Genomic DNA, 19,186 nt, shown 5'->3' with positions numbered 1-19,186 from the left:
TAACCAACGTTTCAGAGGTCATACTGCCTCCATCATCAGGGCGATGAGTATGAAGATTTCTGTCTTCTGGGTTCTTGCGCTGTGTAGTCTGGTCGATATTTACCAACGTTTCAGAGGTCATACTGCCTCCATCATCAGGGCGATGAGTATGAAGATTTCTGTCTTCTGGGTTGTTGCGCTGTGTAGTCTAGTAGATGTTAACCAACGTTTCAGAGGTCATACTGCCTCCGTCATCAGGGCGATGAGTATGAAGATTTCTGTCTTCTGGGTTCTTGCGCTGTGTAGTCTGGTCGATGTTTACCAACGTTTCAGAGGTCATACTGCCTCCATCATCAGGGCGATGTGTATGAAAATTTCTGTCTTATGGGTTGTTGCGCTGTGTAGTCTGGTCGATGTTAACCAACGTTTCAGAGGTCATACTGCCTCCATCATCAGGGCGATGAGTATGAAGATTTCTGTCTTCTGGGTTGTTGCGCTGTGTAGTCTGGTCGATGTCAACCAACGTTTCAGAGGTCATACTGCCTCCGTCATCAGGGCGATGAATCGCCCTGATGACGGAGACCACACAGCGCAACAACCCAGAAGACAGAAATCTTCATACTCACCGCTGCGAAAAACTCAAATCCTACTTGTAATGCCACTTACTGCTGAAAGTGGACATCCATAACATTCGTTTGTGAACTGGCTGTAGCCGCCACTGGTTTCTCTTTCTCTGCAATACCGTGTATTAGGAGCTGCAGGGAAGGTTGTCCACGCAGTGTGTACCGCTTTCCCGCTATGAACACATATCTTCTCAAGTTGCTGGTTCTCTGCGTGGCCATTGGTAAGTAGCACAAGTTCTGTTTATTTGACGTCAATCTGACAGTGAGTGAAACCATAACCAATTAGTGCGCTGACAGGGGTTTTGTTACTGTTGTAGTGGAATTTGGTACGGAAAATAAATACGTAAAAAGTTTACAGTTACTTAAAGAAAACTATAAGCTCAGCCATATTGTAAACCTGAAAGAGGTTATCAGCAGTTTTGTTTATGGTTACAGGCGTAAGGCTTAAAACTGAAAGGAAATGAGTGTTTGAAGTCTTTAGTTTCGAAATTTATCGAACTACTATTAATTTATATTACACACATAAAGGGACAAATGGCATAATATAATAATTACTAGGTTTACAGAACTTGATAATGTGTTTTAATCAAGATACGAACTTCCAAATAATATAACTTAGGCCTATTTCAATTTATATATTTATTTTTGCTAAAATTCCAATTTATACGAATCTACTATAATCAAGTTCTCTTTAAATTAATAAGGTCTCATCACTGCTATTAATTTAACTATTTCAGGGAACTGGAACATGTTATTTTTACATATTACGGAGAAATGAATATCATACTGGAAACCATAATATTTAAGATCTTATATAACGGTATTATGCCTAATTTTATTGTCAACTTTCAATTACGATACATATAGAGATAATTGCAAGTAGACTGAAAATGTAATTTAAAATTGTTGTTAAATATTTCGATTCTAGGTAATGCTAGAAATTGTGATATTTCTTCTAACATTATTCACAGATTTTGATTTGAAGACATCATTTTTCTGACTCGCACATTGTAATTTGGAGATATCAGTGTTACAGCTGTGATTGTAGTGAAAGTATCTATGGAATACACTGTACTAAATTTATATCAAATTTTTTTATTGTTTAGTACAGAAAGATTTAATTTCTTATCTAACTACAAAAGTTTCAAATGTGTTAAATGGTTGTAATAACACGATCTCTTTCCCGTAAACTACAGACAGGTCCATACCAGGTAATGGCTGTCCTTAAAATATGGTAACATGAAAATATTTGGGAACGAAAGTAAAAAGTCGAAATTTCATTAATAAAGGAGTAATTTGAAGATAAAGTCTGGAGAATGCATGATACATTTCAGTCCAGAACATTTTCTATTTTGATCTCATATAAAAATGCTAAGATTAAACACAAACACCATAATTTTACTCCCTGTTTTGTACGGGTGTGACATTTGGCCTCGTTCTTTAAGGAAGAGATCACTTGGAAACTGCGTACGTATAACTGAGAAGTGACAGGGCGCTGGAGGAGATGTTAGCCTGATAACGAAGAGATAGGCTAAATGTTATTAGGAATAGGATGAGGTCGGCAGTGCATGTAGCACGCACAGAGAAATGGCCAAAACATTTCAGTCAAAATACTTGGCTATTAGCATGCTCTGATTACGATGTTATTTTAGTATTCGTCCCTCTCGAGTCTATCAGCTGATAGTCGTCACCACTGCATGCTAATAACCAGCCTTTGATGGAGATCCATCACAACAATACATTCGAATAATATCCATAATCCTTAATGTTACTAAAGTGAAAGAGATATTCAACTACACAACTATCAGTGTATCTAGACAAAAACACGAGTTAAATATAAAAGATTGGGACCTCAGTAAAATGGCAGATGATAGCTAAACAAATTATTGAAGCTATAGTACCCAAACTTACTCTTAAAGTGTAATATATGAAACATTCTATATCTGCTGAAAAGAATATATATTTCACAATACAGTGATAAAGAGTGTGTTCAGTTATACATTTATAAAAATATAATAAATATAAGAACCATAATGACAATAATACGATTACCGACTTCATTAACTTGTTACACCCAGTCGGTGCACATTTGGTTATGAAATGTTTCGTATTCATTACGCTATTTATTATATTTACGTTTTTTAAATTTTATGTTTTATTATATTAGAACACAAGTTTCTTTAACTACAATTTGTGCTTCTCTGAGGATATAACATATCGAAAATTCTGACGAAAATGTTAAAAAAATCATCATATCTCCGAAACTTCGTGAACTTGGTAATGAATAAAGATTTCTGTTTTCTGGGTTGTTGCGCCGTGTAATATGGTAAAAGTAAGATAGTGCCTAATGCAATTCATACTTTTTTATACTTAACACATTTTTAACCGGGTTATCCCAGCTGTAGTTTGTCCAAGTTTAATAAAATTACGGAAAAATAACTTCATCTATTTACTTCTGACTGAAGGTCTTCAGAATAAAAAATTATTTTTAGAACTGTTCAATATATGGGTATTAAAAATCAGTAGATGACTTTAACAGAAAATCCGTAATGTGTAAATTTGGTTGAAACCTACACTAATCTAAATGCCTCCATTTAAATAAATTTCGCATTTATTGCTTTGCTAATCGCCATGCTTAGACAGTTCGACTGCAAACTTCATGTCTGATACTAAACTCAAACCCTTATACTTCTGTGTAAAGTTAAATTCACTGCCATTAGGAATGTGAGGTCACTCCCAGACCTTGCTTTTCCAGTTTTCAGTTCTTCGTCCTTCAAGCAAACAACGGTGCAGAACGAGAATACAGTTGCCTAGTCAACTTTATCATTCGCAGTTAGATCACATCTCAGATAGCAAAGCTGAACAGTACAAAATGTTTCTATGCGCGTTCTTTGCACCATAGATAATTTACCTTTCTAAATGTGGAAGTGCCTTTAAGCGTCTGTGTATGTGTGTAATGTATCGATGGATGGGTTTATGAATGTGTGGACGTTAAGCCAGTAGAGACCTTTTAATTTTCTATAGTGTGGAACAGTGCCACGGTGGTCTAGCGGTTAGAACGCTGGCCTTGTAATCCTGGGGTCTCGGGTTCGATTCCCGGCGGTGCCCGAATTTATAACTTGTGTTGGGCAAGGCCGTGGTCTAGGCAACACGGAGGTTTCCTCCGGGGGCTTCCCCGGTTTCTCCGTGGCATCCCAACAATTACTCCATTCACACACAGAAGAAGGCAATGGCAAACCACTTCTGGATCATCTGCCAAGAACGTATATGAACAGGTCCCAGTCCGAGAAAAGAATGGAAGGATCCTGTTCATATGGACCTGTCGTCAGACAGAACACTAAGTAAGTAGTGTGGAACAACAATATGGCGTACGCATAAATTTGTAAATGTAGTGTCGTGAAATGATGCACTGATCTTCGAATATTACGTAAATCTCTTTAAGGTAATATTTTAAGGAAATATGATAGTGGCAACAAAAGGCCGTTTTATTAGCCGAACGTGAGAGTGCAGTTTTAAAACGGCCAAGACCAAGAAGGTCCCAACTTCTGTTGCGTTGCGTTATTAATTTGTTAGGTGGTGCTAATGAGGTTCTGCACTCGATGGAGATTTACGTTCTGCGTCTTCCGGTACTTCGGTTATTAGGTTTATTAGGGTTCAATAAGAAGGTAGTAGACAGCATTAGACAGTCGGACGTGCTGCTGTATCAATTTAGGTTGTAGGATTTGAGGTTTTCACAGCGGTGAGTCTGAAGATTTCTGTCAGGGCCCTGATGATGGAGGCAGTATGACCTCTGAAACGTTGGTGGAAATCTACCAGACTACACAGCGCAACAACCCAGAAGACAGAAATCTTCATACTCATCGCCCTGATGATGGAGGCAGTATGACCTCTGAAACGTTGGTGGAAATCTACCAGACTACACAGCGCAACAACCCAGAAGACAGAAATCTTCATACTCATCGACCTGATGATGGAGGCAGTATGACCTCTGAAACGTTGGTGGAAATCTACCACACTACACAGCGCAACAACCCAGAAGACAGAAATCTTCATACTCATCGCCCTGATGATGGAGGCAGTATGACCTCTGAAACGTTGGTAAATATCGACCAGACTACACATCGCAAGAACACAGAAGACAGAAATCTTCATACTCATCGCCCTGATGACGGAGGCAGTATGACCTCTGAAACGTTGGTTAACATCGACCAGACTACACAGCGCAACAACCGAGAAGACAGAAATCTTCATACTCATCGCCCTGATGATGGAGGCAGTATGACCTCTGAAACGTTGGTAAATATCGACCAGACTACACATCGCAACAACACAGAAGACAGAAATCGTCATACTCATCGCCCTGATGACGGAGGCAGTATGACCTCTGAAACGTTGGTGGAAATCTACCACACTACACCGTGTAATAACCCATAAGACAGCCATATTCAGTTTAGGTTGATTCATTGAAGCGAATGTCCGCTGTGATAGATTTCAATATGCAGCACAAACACTGTTGAGCTCTGTTACAAGTTCATAAGAATATGTGTTTCCGACGTGTCTGAGGAATAAAAATAATTTATAACCGGACTACAAATTTGGTTGGCGTCAGTTTTCTTGCGGTAGGTCTACATATTTGCTATAATATTAAATTAGAATCAAATTGAACTAATTATACATTTTGGATAATACGTAGCGTAAAGGAGATGTACACTACAGACGAGTATTTTCTCAAAATTCCTCCATCAGAGTTCTTAAAAACTGAGTCTAGTAGCTCGTCTCAAAATGCTATAAATTTGTTCCGTCTTACCCAGAAACATGTCTGTCATTTCATCTTCTTACCTTTTTTCCGGAATATCGGCCTAATTAAAATGTAGTTTGTTAAGTCTCGTTGAAAAAAAATCGTGTATGTTTACAAAGAGTAAAAATGTACGCGATTTTTGTGTAACACACCAGCCGGTGATGCGTCGAAGACATTCTGACTGAAGACAAGACATACATTTTTCAATTTTGTATCCCCACCCCGCTATAACGCGAGGTGTGGCGCTATAGCGGGGTAGCCTCCATGTAATGTGTGTTGCAGGGGTTGTCTTTTGCCAGGCGCCCGGCCGTAAACAGCAGGCAGCGCGACGACCTACGTCCACCACGAAGCGCCCCACGACAGAGGTGGAGGACACGACTGACGAGTGCCCGGAGCCCAATGGCTACTTCGCCGATGCTTATCAATGCGACAAGTATTATGAGTGTATTGATGGAACCATAACAGAGAAACTCTGTCCGGACGGAATGGTCTTCAACGACTACAGCCCCATGCAAGAGAAGTGTGATCTGCCCTTCAACATCGACTGCTCACAACGTCCCGACTATCGTAAGTTCTAACGCACTTTTGGCACTCACTGTACGAATTACTAGTGCAACACTGTTATGTTTTAAGTGGATTTCGTTAGGTTAGCTAATGTTTTGAAAATCGTTGTGATGTTTTGTCACTTATGGCCACAAATCGTCACGGCCTTACAGTGGGTCACGCATAGTCACGCTTTGTCACGTTTGGTCACGCTTTGTAAATATTCGTCACGTTTCGACATTTCTGGCCACATCTCGTAGCGTCATTACAGTACATAACGCCTAGTCACGCTTTGTCACGCTTGGTCACGATTATACACATTTTTCAAATCTTCGTCTTATTTTAACACTTATGGTGACCTCTCGTCACGCCTCAATAGTAGGTCACGCTAAGTCACGCATTATCCAGCTTGGCTAAGTTTGGTCACGCTTTGTAAATATTCATCAATTTTCGACACGTTTGGTGATCCCTTGTCACGAGGTCAATTCAGGTCACTCGTGTTCTCACTTTGTCACGTTTGGGCACCCGCGTTAAATAAGTCAGTCTTCGTCACGCTTACGTTATGTTACGTAAGGCCCGGTTAATTTTGGCTACTTTGCAATAAGTTGGATGAAGTTAGGACAGAGTAGTTTAGGCTAGTGTTTGGTTAGGTTAGGTTGGGTTTAATTTATGTTAAGTTTGTTTAGTGGATTTTTTTAGGTTAGCTAATGTATTAAATATGTTTGTAACGTTTCGGCACTTATGGTCACATCTTGTCACGCCGTTACAGTACGTCACGTGTGGTCACGCTTTGTCACGCTTTTAAAATCTCGGTGATGTTTTAACACTTAAGGTGTCCTCTCGTCACGCTTTCAAAGGAGGTGACTCCTAGTCACGCTTTCAAAGGAGGTGACTCCTAGTCACGCTTTGTCACTAATATATATGTTATATATAATTGAAAATCCTTTAGTGGACAACAGCAGCGGTCGTAATGAATCAAGTGATGAATCAGAAAGCGATGGCCTGTATTTAGTGGAAGAATTGGAAGAGGACTCGGAGAGTTGTGAAGAAGATAAAATTATCTAATACTCTCAGCAGTGTAAATTTTCTAGTGATGTGTAATGTAGTGAAATCGACTTTCCTGTGTTACATACCGTTTAGATATTTTATTTGGAGTGTTGTGTAGGCGGCCTGCTGCCATCCCTTCCAGCAAACTTCTGGTAAGTGACTCTCTCCGAGATTCCAATTCACAAAGTTCAGCGGCCAAATTCGCTGGAACGCAGAATAACATTATATGAATTCTGTTGTAGACACAAGCGCTAAATTTTATGAAAACAACGAGAACTTTAACAGGGTCATAGAGACCACAACGGATGCATTTGCAGGTTAAACCATCGAAATATCTGGAGTACCACAAGGACATAACACATTTTGAACTATCTGACTGAAATGATAATATTTAACCTAAACGCTCAATTGAACATAACCAAATATAAATCAATAAAATTACATTTTTACGAACTGATTTTTAAAAACGCCCTCTATAAATTCTACTTGCCATTATATCATTTAATGACGTCGTTTCGATTACATAGGTTTTACAGCGTACAATAAAATGAATCTTCAGTAGGTACGGATTTGTTAAGACTCTATCGTGGCCAACGGGAAGGTAAGTTATTTATAAATTTCTTTGGAAATACTGAGAAAATCACGTGTAGCAAGTAACTCGGTTGAGATTCTAACGTAGAGCTCCAGCAGTTTACCTGTCTGCTAAAACGTCCTCCCCAATCCCATTGTCTCCCTAGCCGATGCTAAAACCTCATTACGTCCGCAGAGGTGCCTCAGCCCAGTCTGCATTGCCCGCGGAAGAACGGCTACTTCGCTCACGAAGACAACCACATCTGCGACAAGTTCTACTACTGCGTCGACGGCAAGTTCAACATGATTTCCTGTCCGGACGGACTCGTCTACAACGAGAAAACTGGTATCTGCACGTGGCCTGACGAGGCCAAGAAGAAGGGATGTTCGTCAGAAGGTAGGTGACAGTGCTTGGCACTCCACGTTCTCGTCTCCCCATTCTCAGAATTAAAAATTAACAATAATAATACCGAGATGACAACCCTGTGGGATATCGCGCTGTGTGGACTCACGACGTTTCAGTGGTGCTTACTGCCGTGCCTCCGAAACGCCGGTCAAGTACGAAGTTGCAACGACACGATATCCCATACTACTCCGGGCTGTAAAAACTTGAAATTAAAATATTAATTCTGTAAATGTATATGATGAATGCACACGGTTTACTATCGAATCTACATTTCTGAAGGCGTAATATCAAAAACATAAATTATTCTTAAACATTCCCTTAACCAAAATAATTCAACGAATTTATAGGCTATGATATCTCTGTATTTATTTTGATACAACAGAATAAATTATTTTAATTATTCTATAAACAATTTGCCAAAATACTGTTGGAATAATCTTCTGAATTTGATCTATTGTGAACGTAGTAATGCGAGGAATTTTCTTTATCATCTAAGCGACTATAAAATTCTCAATATTAACTCTTGCTTTCTGTTACTCCGTAGCTGCCTTGCATTTCTTGGATTTCTTCAACGAATAAAATGTCTGAGTTTGTTATTAATATAATTATTTTTACTATTAACGAGGTGAAATTCTCTTTAAAACGGTGTAATTAAGGCTCGTAGGATACGTAAATTTAAGGCTTCAAGTATTATTATTTAGACAGTAAATGTCTGTGTATGATAAGCTTCACGTTTCGACAGCAATTATTACGTTGAAAAAGCCCCTTAGTAGCCTACACATAATCAACCATATTTCCAACTGTTACAGGAGATTAACACAAAAAAGTGTATGAAATCTACGATTAGAACTGAATCGTGAATTTAATTTATCTTTAAGTATTTGCTGTGAGATATTCAAATATTATTTACTATGGAGAACATTTCAACTTACGGATTAGAAATTTGGTTCCCGGATAACGAAAATGAAAGCAGGCTGTAATAACCTTGACTTACAACGTTGACGTCGTACTCGGATATATCTGGACCTAAAAAATTAGCATCTTATCATGAGAACAACGAAAGGTACAGTTTACAGAAAATGGTAAGATATTGTACGTGCGTCATATTGTGATTTTATTTAAAACTAGTATTAAAATATATTAAAATTGTCCGTCAATCACAATAAAGTAATATAAGATAATTAAATGGTTAAAAATATTATCTTTTGTTCCATATCGAGTACTCGATTTACATATGGAACATTCTCGACATGTTTCGGCTTTCATAGAGCCGTCATCAGGTGTATGTTATAAACTCTTAATTCAATTACTAATTTTTAATAATTAATGAGTCAATAAGCAACCTCGCTCCGATACGATGTACTTCTGATCTCTCCTCTTACAACTTCGATATTACTTCTCTAACCAATATACGCAGCATTAACATCACTCCGACAATACGATTGTATCAATGATATATAACACAACAACAAATGTTGATACAATGTGAAAAATGAAGAAATGATAAGAAAATTAAAAATTAGTAATTGAATTAAGAGTTTATAACATACACCTGATGACGGCTCTATGAAAGTCGAAACATGTCGAGAATGTTCCATATGTAAATCGAGTAGTCGATACGGAACAAAAGATAATATTTTAACCATTTAATTATCTTATATTACTTTATTGTGATTGACGGACAATTTTAATATATTTTAATACTATTTTTACAGAAAATGGTTAATATGGTATAGAAATCTTACTGAGCTGTGTAAAACAATGTGAATAAAAATACAAAGACGCGGAAGGAGAAGAAGAAATAACCCTGGAAATATAAAAAGAACAAGGACACAAGGACAGAAAAGAAATATAAATGCATTAAATTTGTTTCGTGGCTTATGAAGTAGCAAGAAATCAGTTACACTATATTTGACAGTCCTCCTTATAAGTGATGGAGATAAGGTAAGCTTTAAAACCACGTGAAGTTCAGGGATACTGAATGTTACGGACCTTGTTAACAGCCCGTAACACAATGGGAGAAACGTAGAAAACGAACTTAATTGTACGCAGTTCACGTCGCAGATAAGTGGTGCATGAACACTGGAAAGTCTTTCGACAGACCACTCTCTTGGAATGCCCTCAATATCACTGCGCGATACGTGTATGACGCACGAGGAATCCAGTCAAACATTCAGGCCTGTTCAGAATTTGGCCTGTCAAATTACCAGCTCAAGGTCAAACGTTGGGTTTCTTTGTCTGCGGCTTTTAAATTTCGCGTGTCTTAGTCACATAGCCCTACTGTACTCTACAATTAACCTGTCTACTTACCAACTACATCCCAGGATGCTCTATCAGAGGTTAAGATGACTTGAGACTGAAACTTACTGTTCACCTGATGTTTTATACTGAGCAGTATTATGAACTGTTTCGTTACAAAAGTATTCTTTATTTACATTTGTTTTTGGTTTATTTGAATACATTTACTTAATAAAAAATAAATTTTGTGTCTGTCTGTGTTCGCTTTCCCGCCTTTTCTAAGACTGAATGAAATATATGTGTTGCACCCAAGCCTTGTACTTTTTAAAATCACTAAGAAAAATATTAAAAATGGCGGAATTACGAATTAGTGAGATGGAAAGAATACTAGAGACATTTAATACAGCGTCCTGAAGTTTTGTATCATAACAGATCTTAAAATTTGTTAATACAGTTGTTTTGTGGAGTGCTAAAGACCCCATAAAATCTGTGTTTAGCTTTCTCTACGATGACGATAGGTAATGAATCATTGAATATAGTCATGAGAACTTTGTTGTAGGGATGCATTACCTATTATAATTTATGAATAAGGTGTAGCTTATAAGGCAGAATTTTCAAACAATGGCGAAAGTTCGAACCTCATTTATAAAGTAACGTAATTAGAATCGACACTTAATAATATAAGCATTTATTAAAACGTAAAACAATAATAGTTAAATGTAACATATTTACATGTAAATATATATTATTTAAATCTTCTCCGTCTAATCACAATAAATTCTTATTAAATATTAAAATATTACAATAATTAACATTTAAAATATTAGAACATCATTAATATTTTAAATGTTAATTATTGTAATATTTTAATATTTAATAAGAATTTATTGTGATTAGACGGACAAGATTTAAATAATATATATTTATTATATCACAATATGACGCAACTTTACCATCTCATATTTATATATAGTTAACTTTAGAAACAGAAGGATTCAATACTAGAAACAGCTACTCAAAGCATTAAAAGTTAAATTTTTTTGATTGATCTACAGCACGAAAACTATTCTATAAAGTAGGAAAAAAGTGTAAATATTCTGCTCAAACTGTTGGTTTCAGACGTGTTCAAGTTCACGTGTCCGAAGACGACGATGTCAGAGGCACAGCAGCACCCGCGCTACGCTGACCCGGAGGACTGCCAGTTCTTCTACGTTTGTATCAACGGCGAAGTGCCTCGCCGTAATGGCTGCAAGATGGGACAAGTGTTTAACGATGCCACCAAAACGTGCGATTGGCCTAGGAATGTCCCCGAATGGTGAGTCAAATTGAAATCCTGTAAAATGTTGGTCTTGTGAGCTTGTAAGGTAGAGGCGCTTGGGGGAAGAGCGGTCTCCTACTCATTCTTCACCTCGGCACTAGATGGGGGTGAGAGGTCAGCATTACGCCTCGCGAAGATTTAAGACGGAATAAATTATATGCACGAGAATCCTTGCATACACATGCCAGCTTCCTTCTCGGATATAAACTTAAGGACCAAAAACTCTGTGTAAGAATTTAGGAATGAAATTTATTTGGTTTGTTATCAGTTTAGGCCAGGGGTTCTGAAATCCCTTCCCGCAGGTCGTGTGGGGGCCCTAATTACCTTTATTGGATACGTAATTCTACATTAAACCTCGTTTAAATTGCAGAGGGTTAATTTTTATAGACGTTTTCTTGTCATCAGTAGTGACAACTATTAAAATTGTAAATATTTAATATTATTTTAATTAAACAGTTTAAAGTAAATCTCTCTTTACTTCGTTTAATGATGCAAGTCAGATAATGATTTATTAACGGCGCGTTATACGAGCTTAGTTTATTATTTTTGAGATGATAATGTTGCGTCATATTGTGATAAATATATATTTGTTTAAATCTTGTCAGTCTGATCACAATAACATTCCTATTAAATATTAAAATATTACTATAATTAACATTTAAATATTTAAAATATATTAAAATGATGTTCTCTATCGAAATGTTCGATTTACATTAGAACATCACTTTTTACACGACATGTTTCAGTTCATTTGATATCCGATAAACATCTGACTAAAAGTTACATTTAAGAAATTATATTTAAGTTTATATAATTTTATACACCTGAAGATGGTTCATTTAGAACTGAAACATGTCGTGTAAAAAGTGATGTTCTAATGTAAATCGAACATTTCGATAGAGAACATCATTTTAATATATTTTAAATATTTAAATGTTAATTATAGTAATATTTTAATATTTAATAGGAATTTTATTGTGATCAGACTGACAAGATTTAAACAAATATTTATTATTTTTATTTATATTCCAGTGCCGAATGGTATAAGGGTATCCTCACAGATCAGCAGTTGGCAGATCTGGAGAATCCAAAACCCAAGAATAGAACACGAGGAGAAGATTACAAGACGAGAAATGGTGCAAGACTGCGTCCCATTGAGGTGGAATAATTACGCAGTGTACGATTCTAAGTACAGTAATTGTGAGAATGTGTCTTTATGGAATATCTGAATATCTACGCATTACAAATTGTGATATAAAGAGCGTACAATTTAATTTACGTAAGTTCCATTCCCCTGTAATAAATACACTGGCCCCTCTCCCCACTGACACTGGGGTCAAGGTCAACCTTGTTGCTAGGCCGCTGCCATTGTACTTAGAGTTGCGTTTTAAATTGTACGCTCTGCATTCAAGGGGTAGAAATCTCAGAGACACGATCTTCACACTGCTGAATAAAGTGGGTTCTGATTGCATTAATCTGAACTAATCACAATAAATACAACGTATTTATAACATTCGGAATATCTTTGTACATTCCTAATGTAGTATAACATTAATTGTTAATTTCAACCTTATCACGTTTTTTGAGTAAAGTTTTTGGTTTATGATATACCATATCTGATGAGATGTTGCAAAACTTATTTTACCTAAAATTTCAAACTGGATTTTTAAAGAGGTGTTTGGACAGCTCACTTTGAGGTTTGAACAAGCAATGGGCTGGAAGACCACAGTTCGATTCCTGACAAGGGAAAAAAATCAGTACCGTCCTCAGAAGTTCTCGTGTCTTCCTAAACTCCTACCAGAAGGGTATAGGGTGCTATTTTCCTTAATATAAAAAGCTCATCCATAGAAAGAGAAATGAAAGGTTTTTGTACTTAACTAGCAAAGAAATATAAAAATGTTAAATCAACATAAGTTGGGAGGAGGATGTTTATTGTTAGTTTGAGAATGTTTCTTTATAATCAACAAAATTTCTTGTTCTTTATTATTTATTTATAACAAATACTTTTCAGCCAATGAGCCATCACCAGCGTCAGTTATATAATTCATCAAATCGATGTAATTAAATATAATTCGTACTGTGCGAAAATAAAATCAGAGACAAGATTTTCTGTTGTCTGTGTTAGAGACCTTAGAAAGTTGCTGTTGAGTACACTAAACACGATTTTGACCACATGTACCACAAACACGTATTCCTGAAATTATATAATTTACACTGGTTATGATCCACGGGCTGACATGTGTTTGTAATAAATATAAACATTGAGAAATTTCGTTGGTTATACACAAATATATTTAGTATAAAACCGCGTGGAATTAAAGGTACAAACTCGTTTGTAAAATTTACCAGATCACAATAATAGCTTGTTAGAAGCGATAGTTATGTCTAGAATTTCATCTGTACAGACAGTATCAACTTAAATAAATATGACAGTTGTCAGACAAGTACATCAAATGTGAAATTAATAAAATTTATTTATTTGCACATATAATTAAAAATGGTACAGTGAATGTGGTAATATTTTGGGGCAGGAATTATTAACTACTGCAATTAATTAGGTGCTAGAAAGCAGTTGAAAGCTGAAACGTTAGAAAAACTGTTTAGTTAATAAGCAAAAGATAAATTTAAGCAGACTAACACAATAATAATTGCTAATGGATTTGACGAATTCATACGCACATTTTCAGCAAACCCCTGACTCCGGCTGATTTTCCATTTAAGCCTTCCAAAATCTCTTCATTAATCAGTATCTTACGAATGAAGTACACTTTATTAATAATAAAAATAATAATATTTCATTGAATCAATAAAATTGTTTGCGAATGACTGAGCTATGAGGTAACACATTTTTGGCACTTTTAATGGGATGAAATTTTAAACATAACAGAAAGTGTTAAAATATTGACATCATGTTTTTTGTTACTGAAACAACATCCTTATATATTTTAAGGATCAGAGTCAGACGTTTCTCCAAGGATGTCCGGGTGTGTGCTGTAAGAACAATGGTCGACTAATTCCAAATGTTGCGATAGTCCTAATTTATTCACATTTCCCACACTCTTTCCTTTTGTTAAATACATCACCCACAACCCTTCAAGATTGTTTATGTAAATAAATAATGAACTAATAGCAGACATTTTAGTAAGAATGATTTTAATGACAATTCTGCAAGACAGATGGAAGTGGCTGTTGAAGTCATTCAATTTGTACAAGTTCGACACTGAAGAAGGAAAGAAAAACAAGGTAAAGGAAGAAATAATTAAAATATAAAGAAATCTATATGAGAAAGGAAACTAGAGAAATATATAAAACAAAGCTAGGAAACAGAAAGAAAGATTAATAAGTTAGAGACGAAAATAATTTAGCGTAAATATAAAAAAATAAACTGATCCAGGAAGAATTAAAGAACATAGTAAAGATTGCTGCCTGCTGGGTTGTAGGGCAGCAAGGACCTCTGAAACGTCGGTAAGCTTCTAAGCCCAAATCCAACACAGTCAAGTTTTAACGAATCAGCAGCAGAAAGGTAAACTGATGTAATAGAGGCAACTGATACACATGGGGCAACGAAACTCGCAACTTTCACTGTCTCCGAGACTCATACCGCACTTTCACGGGCCTGAATACTGAAAAGAGAAAGTGTATTGCGCATCTGGTTAGGCTACAACACCGCGGATAGGTCAGCGCAAATGTCAGTAGCGTTTTGAAAGGCCATCTTCATTTACGACTCTGAATGATGGTATGTTACATTCTACTTAAATGCAACAGCGTGGAGGAAAGTCCTTGAGAAGCTAGTAGTTACTGAGTTAGTCAAGAAATTTCCGGCTTTATACGGAGTCGTAAGATTTATTACATGAGATCACAATTGGTCCTTATACTGAGTCACATTAATCCAATTAAAAATCCTGTAGTTTTCATAAATTTTGATATTTACTTGTTCATGTGGACAGGAAGACCGAAGATTCTAAATTGCACGGTAGCAAACTTCCCCCCAAAATGGATATTCTTGTGAATGGAACTTACCAAATTTGCGAAAGACTCGTTAACAACTTGCGTACTGCAAAATGATTCCGTACTGCATTCTGATTACAAGATGTAACTTAGATTTATCTGTGTTCACTTCAAAACCAACTTCCTTATAAGGATATAACAGGCTTTCAGTGTCTTATTTTTTGGTAGTTTGGTTGTCCCGGAATAAATTGTCATTAGCAGCGCAGACAAAGGTTGACGTGTCTAAACAAGTACAAATCTCTTTGTTTCATTTGAGCATCCTGATGGCGCATTCTAAAGCAAAGTTAAAAAGCTTTTTAAAACCATCCTGAACAGAAAATGCATCAATTGTTTACCTGGATAAAATTAAGAGTTTTCATCTTTCCGAGTTGAACGCTGGCCTTGTAATCCTGGGGTCTCGGGTTCGATTCCCGGCGGTGCCCGAATTTATAACTTGTGTTGGGCAAGGCCGTGGTATAGGCAACACGGAGTTTTCCTCCGGGGGCTTCCCCGGTTTCTCCGTGGCATCCCAACAATTACTCCATTCACACACAGAAGAAGGCAATGGCAAACCACTTCTGGATCATCTGCCAAGAACGTATATGAACAGGTCCCAGTCCGAGAAAAGGATGGAAGGATCCTGTTCATATGGACCTGTCGTCAGACAGAACACTAAATAAATAAAATAATGCATGTACCAGTCTTAAAGTCATCATTATCATCGCAGTGTACGTTTATACTTCCATGTCAACTGTTTTTACACACCTCTTCATTATATGTTCCAAGTGTCCACAACCAGGCATACGCCTTTTCTGTCTTCGTTAATCTGTGTTCGATAAATGCTTTTAAAATTTTCATATCTGCCCATTTAATTCTGTTTACACTTTCGACATACGTGTTCACTTAAATGCCTAATTCTTTCAGCAATGTTTCTGTTCACAATAAAAATACCTTTATTATTCGCTTATATGAATAAATTTGAATGTTTCATTTACTAAATGTTTAAATGCCATATTTTGTTCTATTTGCTTTTTATCTAATGTAGTCTTATATCTCAGTAAATATTTCTTTTGTGACAAGTACTTTCAGATTATTAACATAAATTTAAACAGTATCAGCTTGTTTAATTAGGAATCAGAAATACGATTACAGAAAAAAAAACAGCGGACAAAGATCCATATGGAATCAAATTACACAGTTGAAAATATACATCGTTCAAGGAGCATCGAGTCCAGAAATTAATTTTCTTTGAAGAAGTTTGGAAACTGATCAATGAAAACTTATATTTTATTACCGAGAAGAGTACATGAGTTTTACTGTTGAGATGAAAATTGTTAGTTCAATCTCCAATTAGGACTGTATATTCTCATATAACTAGAATAATGAAGCACTCAAAGTACGGTATATGAAATTATAAACATTTTTCATACTGTCCCACAAATTAGAGAAGAATGTGAATCCATTAATCCGCTTAGGTTCTAAGTAAACTCGTTTCTGACAGAAAAAATTCTGCGTCCTTCTCTGACATTGAAACCTGAAGTACCTGCAGGCGGAATGCAACTTACACCATGGGAAAATGACGACCAGAATCTTAAGATGGCTGTCTTCTGGGCTGTTGCGCTGTGTAGTCTGGTTATGTTTACCAACGTTTCAGAGGTCATACTGCCTCCATCATCAGGGCGATGAGTATGAAGATTTCTGTCTTCTGGGCTGTTGCGCTGTGTAGTCTGGTAGATGTTTACCAACGTTTCAGAGGTCATACTGCCTCCGTCATCAGGGCGATGAGTATGAAGATTTCTGTCTTCTGGGCTGTTGCGCTGTGTAGTCTGGTCGATGTTTACCAACGTTTCAGAGGTCATACTGCCTCCGTCATCAGGGCGATGAGTATGAAGATTTCTGTCTTCTGGGTTGTTGCGCTGTGTAGTCTGGTTGATGTTAACCAACGTTTCAGAGGTCATACTGCCTCCATCATCAGGGCGATGAGTATGAAGATTTCTGTCTTCTGGGTTGTTGCGCTGTGTAGTCTGGTTGATGTTAACCAACGTTTCAGAGGTCATACTGCCTCCATCATCAGGGCGATGAGTATGAAGATTTCTGTCTTCTGGGTTGTTGCGCTGTGTAGTCTGGTCGATGTTTACCAACGTTTCAGAGGTCATACTGCCTCCGTCATCAGGGCGATGAGTATGAAGATTTCTGTCTTCTGGGTTGTTGCGCTGTGTAGTCTGGTCGATGTTTACCAACGTTTCAGAGGTCATACTGCCTCCGTCATCAGGGCGATGAGTATGAAGATTTCTGTCTTCTGGGTTGTTGCGCTGTGTAGTCTGGTCGATGTTTACCAACGTTTCAGAGGTCATACTGCCTCCGTCATCAGGGCGATGAGTATGAAGATTTCTGTCTTCTGGGTTGTTGCGCTGAGTAGTCTGGTCGATGTTTACCAACGTTTCAGAGGTCATACTGCCTCCATCATCAGGGCGATGAGTATGAAGATTTCTGTCTTCTGGGTTGTTGCGCTGTGTAGTCTGGTCGATGTTTACCAACGTTTCAGAGGTCATACTGCCTCCATCATCAGGGCGATGAGTATGAAGATTTCTGTCTTCTGGGTTGTTGCGCTGTGTAGTCTGGTCGATGTTAACCAACGTTTCAGAGGTCATACTGCCTCCGTCATCAGGGCGATGAGTATGAAGATTTCCGTCTTTTGGGTTGTTGAGCTGTGTAGTCTGGTTGATGTTAGCCAACGTTTCAGAGGTCATACTGCCTCCATCATCAGAGTATGAAGATTTCTGTCTTCTGGGTTGTTGCGCTGTGTAGTCTGGTTGATGTTAACCAACATTTCGGAGGTCGTACTGCCTCCGTCATCAGGGTATGAAGATTTCTGTCTTCTGGGTTGTTGCGCTGTGTAGTCTGGTCGATGTTAACCAACGTTTCGGAGGTCATACTGCCTCCATCATCAGGGCGATCGCCCTACAGAAGACAGAAATCCTCATACTGACCGCCGTGAAAAATCGAAATCCAACTGAAGATAATCATAACAGTGCGAATAACCTTAGTAATTCATCGTAAGAAAGCAGTCTGTTAGTAACATTGGTGAAGCACTCACCTTCCGGTTTTTTAATGCCTTGGAGAATAACAGATGTAATTTATAAAAAAAAAGACTCGATGAACAGTCTCGAGTTAGTCACTTTAAACATTTCTGCCTGTTTACAACGCAACAAAGTGGTGAAAGCTGTGTCTGAATACCGACTTCTGTGCCATGCACTGTCGCTCTGTCTAACTGAATAAAAACAGCATGAAATATTACCTGAGTCCGTGATTGAGGAACAACATACAAGAGTCGATTTTCTTTATTTTTTTTTCCTTTCCAAGATCAGTTTCTAAAACTGCGCTCGAAGGAAAATACTGCATTCCAAAAATATCATACCTTTCTAGGCACTTGGGTTTTTGGCTATTATCCAATTACGACACGAAGGCATCTCCAAGCATTTGAAGAATAATTGTGGAAGATCCTTTCGACCTATAACTCTACAGCAGAATGCTTTCCTCTGATGGACTCACAGAGTTTTAAACGATTGACGAAAAAGGAATTCTTGATGTTTTAAGTACATTTGGGTCTCCGACACTGACGAAGATGACGATATCGTAATCAAGCCTCATCAGAGGAACACGGAATTTACATTAGA

The 19,186-nt window shown here is 37.3% G+C and overlaps 2 protein-coding genes across 12 annotated transcripts in view; one reads left to right on the top strand and one right to left on the bottom strand.

Moving 5' to 3' along the window:
• The window catches only part of Dcr-1 (Endoribonuclease Dcr-1), a 145,782-nt gene that overhangs the window by 64,362 nt on the left and 62,234 nt on the right, over window positions 1-19,186 (bottom strand). For 7 of the 10 annotated variants that reach the window (XM_087340649.1, XM_087340647.1, XM_087340650.1 and 4 more), the window contains exons 1-2: window positions 15,866-15,956; window positions 7,077-7,194 (exon numbers count right to left, since the gene is read on the bottom strand). The exons of 1 other annotated variant lie outside the window; for it this stretch is intronic. In XM_087340649.1, the coding sequence (XP_087196775.1) occupies window positions 7,077-7,194; window positions 15,866-15,889 (142 nt within the window). In that variant the 5' untranslated portion in view covers window positions 15,890-15,956. Of the gene's footprint in view, window positions 1-7,076; window positions 7,195-15,865; window positions 15,957-19,186 lie in introns of those variants that run through there. 2 more of the 10 variants (XM_087340657.1, XM_087340652.1) reach the window with 1 other exon arrangement.
• obst-B (obstructor-B) lies at window positions 708-13,137 on the top strand. Of its 2 annotated transcripts, none has more exons than XM_022073342.2 (5): window positions 708-823; window positions 5,683-5,967; window positions 7,757-7,957; window positions 11,324-11,519; window positions 12,555-13,137. In XM_022073342.2, the coding sequence occupies exons 1-5, from the start codon at window positions 778-780 to the stop codon at window positions 12,688-12,690; spliced, it is 864 nt and encodes a 287-aa protein (XP_021929034.1). In that variant the 5' UTR covers window positions 708-777; the 3' UTR covers window positions 12,691-13,137. The 2 variants fall into 2 exon arrangements, with proteins under 2 accessions (XP_021929034.1, XP_087196800.1); XM_087340674.1 differs by lacking the exon at window positions 708-823 and adding an exon at window positions 3,901-3,943.

This window comes from Zootermopsis nevadensis, unplaced genomic scaffold (genome assembly GCF_977971745.1).
Source record: "Zootermopsis nevadensis isolate Lab colony 2312 unplaced genomic scaffold, Znev_1.0 Znev_ptg000061l, whole genome shotgun sequence".
Lineage (NCBI taxonomy): Eukaryota > Metazoa > Arthropoda > Insecta > Blattodea > Termopsidae > Zootermopsis > Zootermopsis nevadensis.
This window is presented reverse-complemented; position numbering and strand designations above follow the sequence as displayed.

What these genes read in the sequence shown, in the direction of transcription:
- obst-B (XM_022073342.2), top strand. Translation starts at nt 778, where the DNA reads ATGAACACATATCTTCTCAAGTTGCTGGTTCTCTGCGTGGCCATTG. An exon ending in CTCACAACGTCCCGACTATC is followed by an intron (nt 5,968 to 7,756) that starts GTAAGTTCTAAC and finishes TTACGTCCGCAG; the next exon opens with AGGTGCCTCAGCCCAGTCTG. An exon ending in CCTAGGAATGTCCCCGAATG is followed by an intron (nt 11,520 to 12,554) that starts GTGAGTCAAATT and finishes TTTATATTCCAG; the next exon opens with TGCCGAATGGTATAAGGGTA.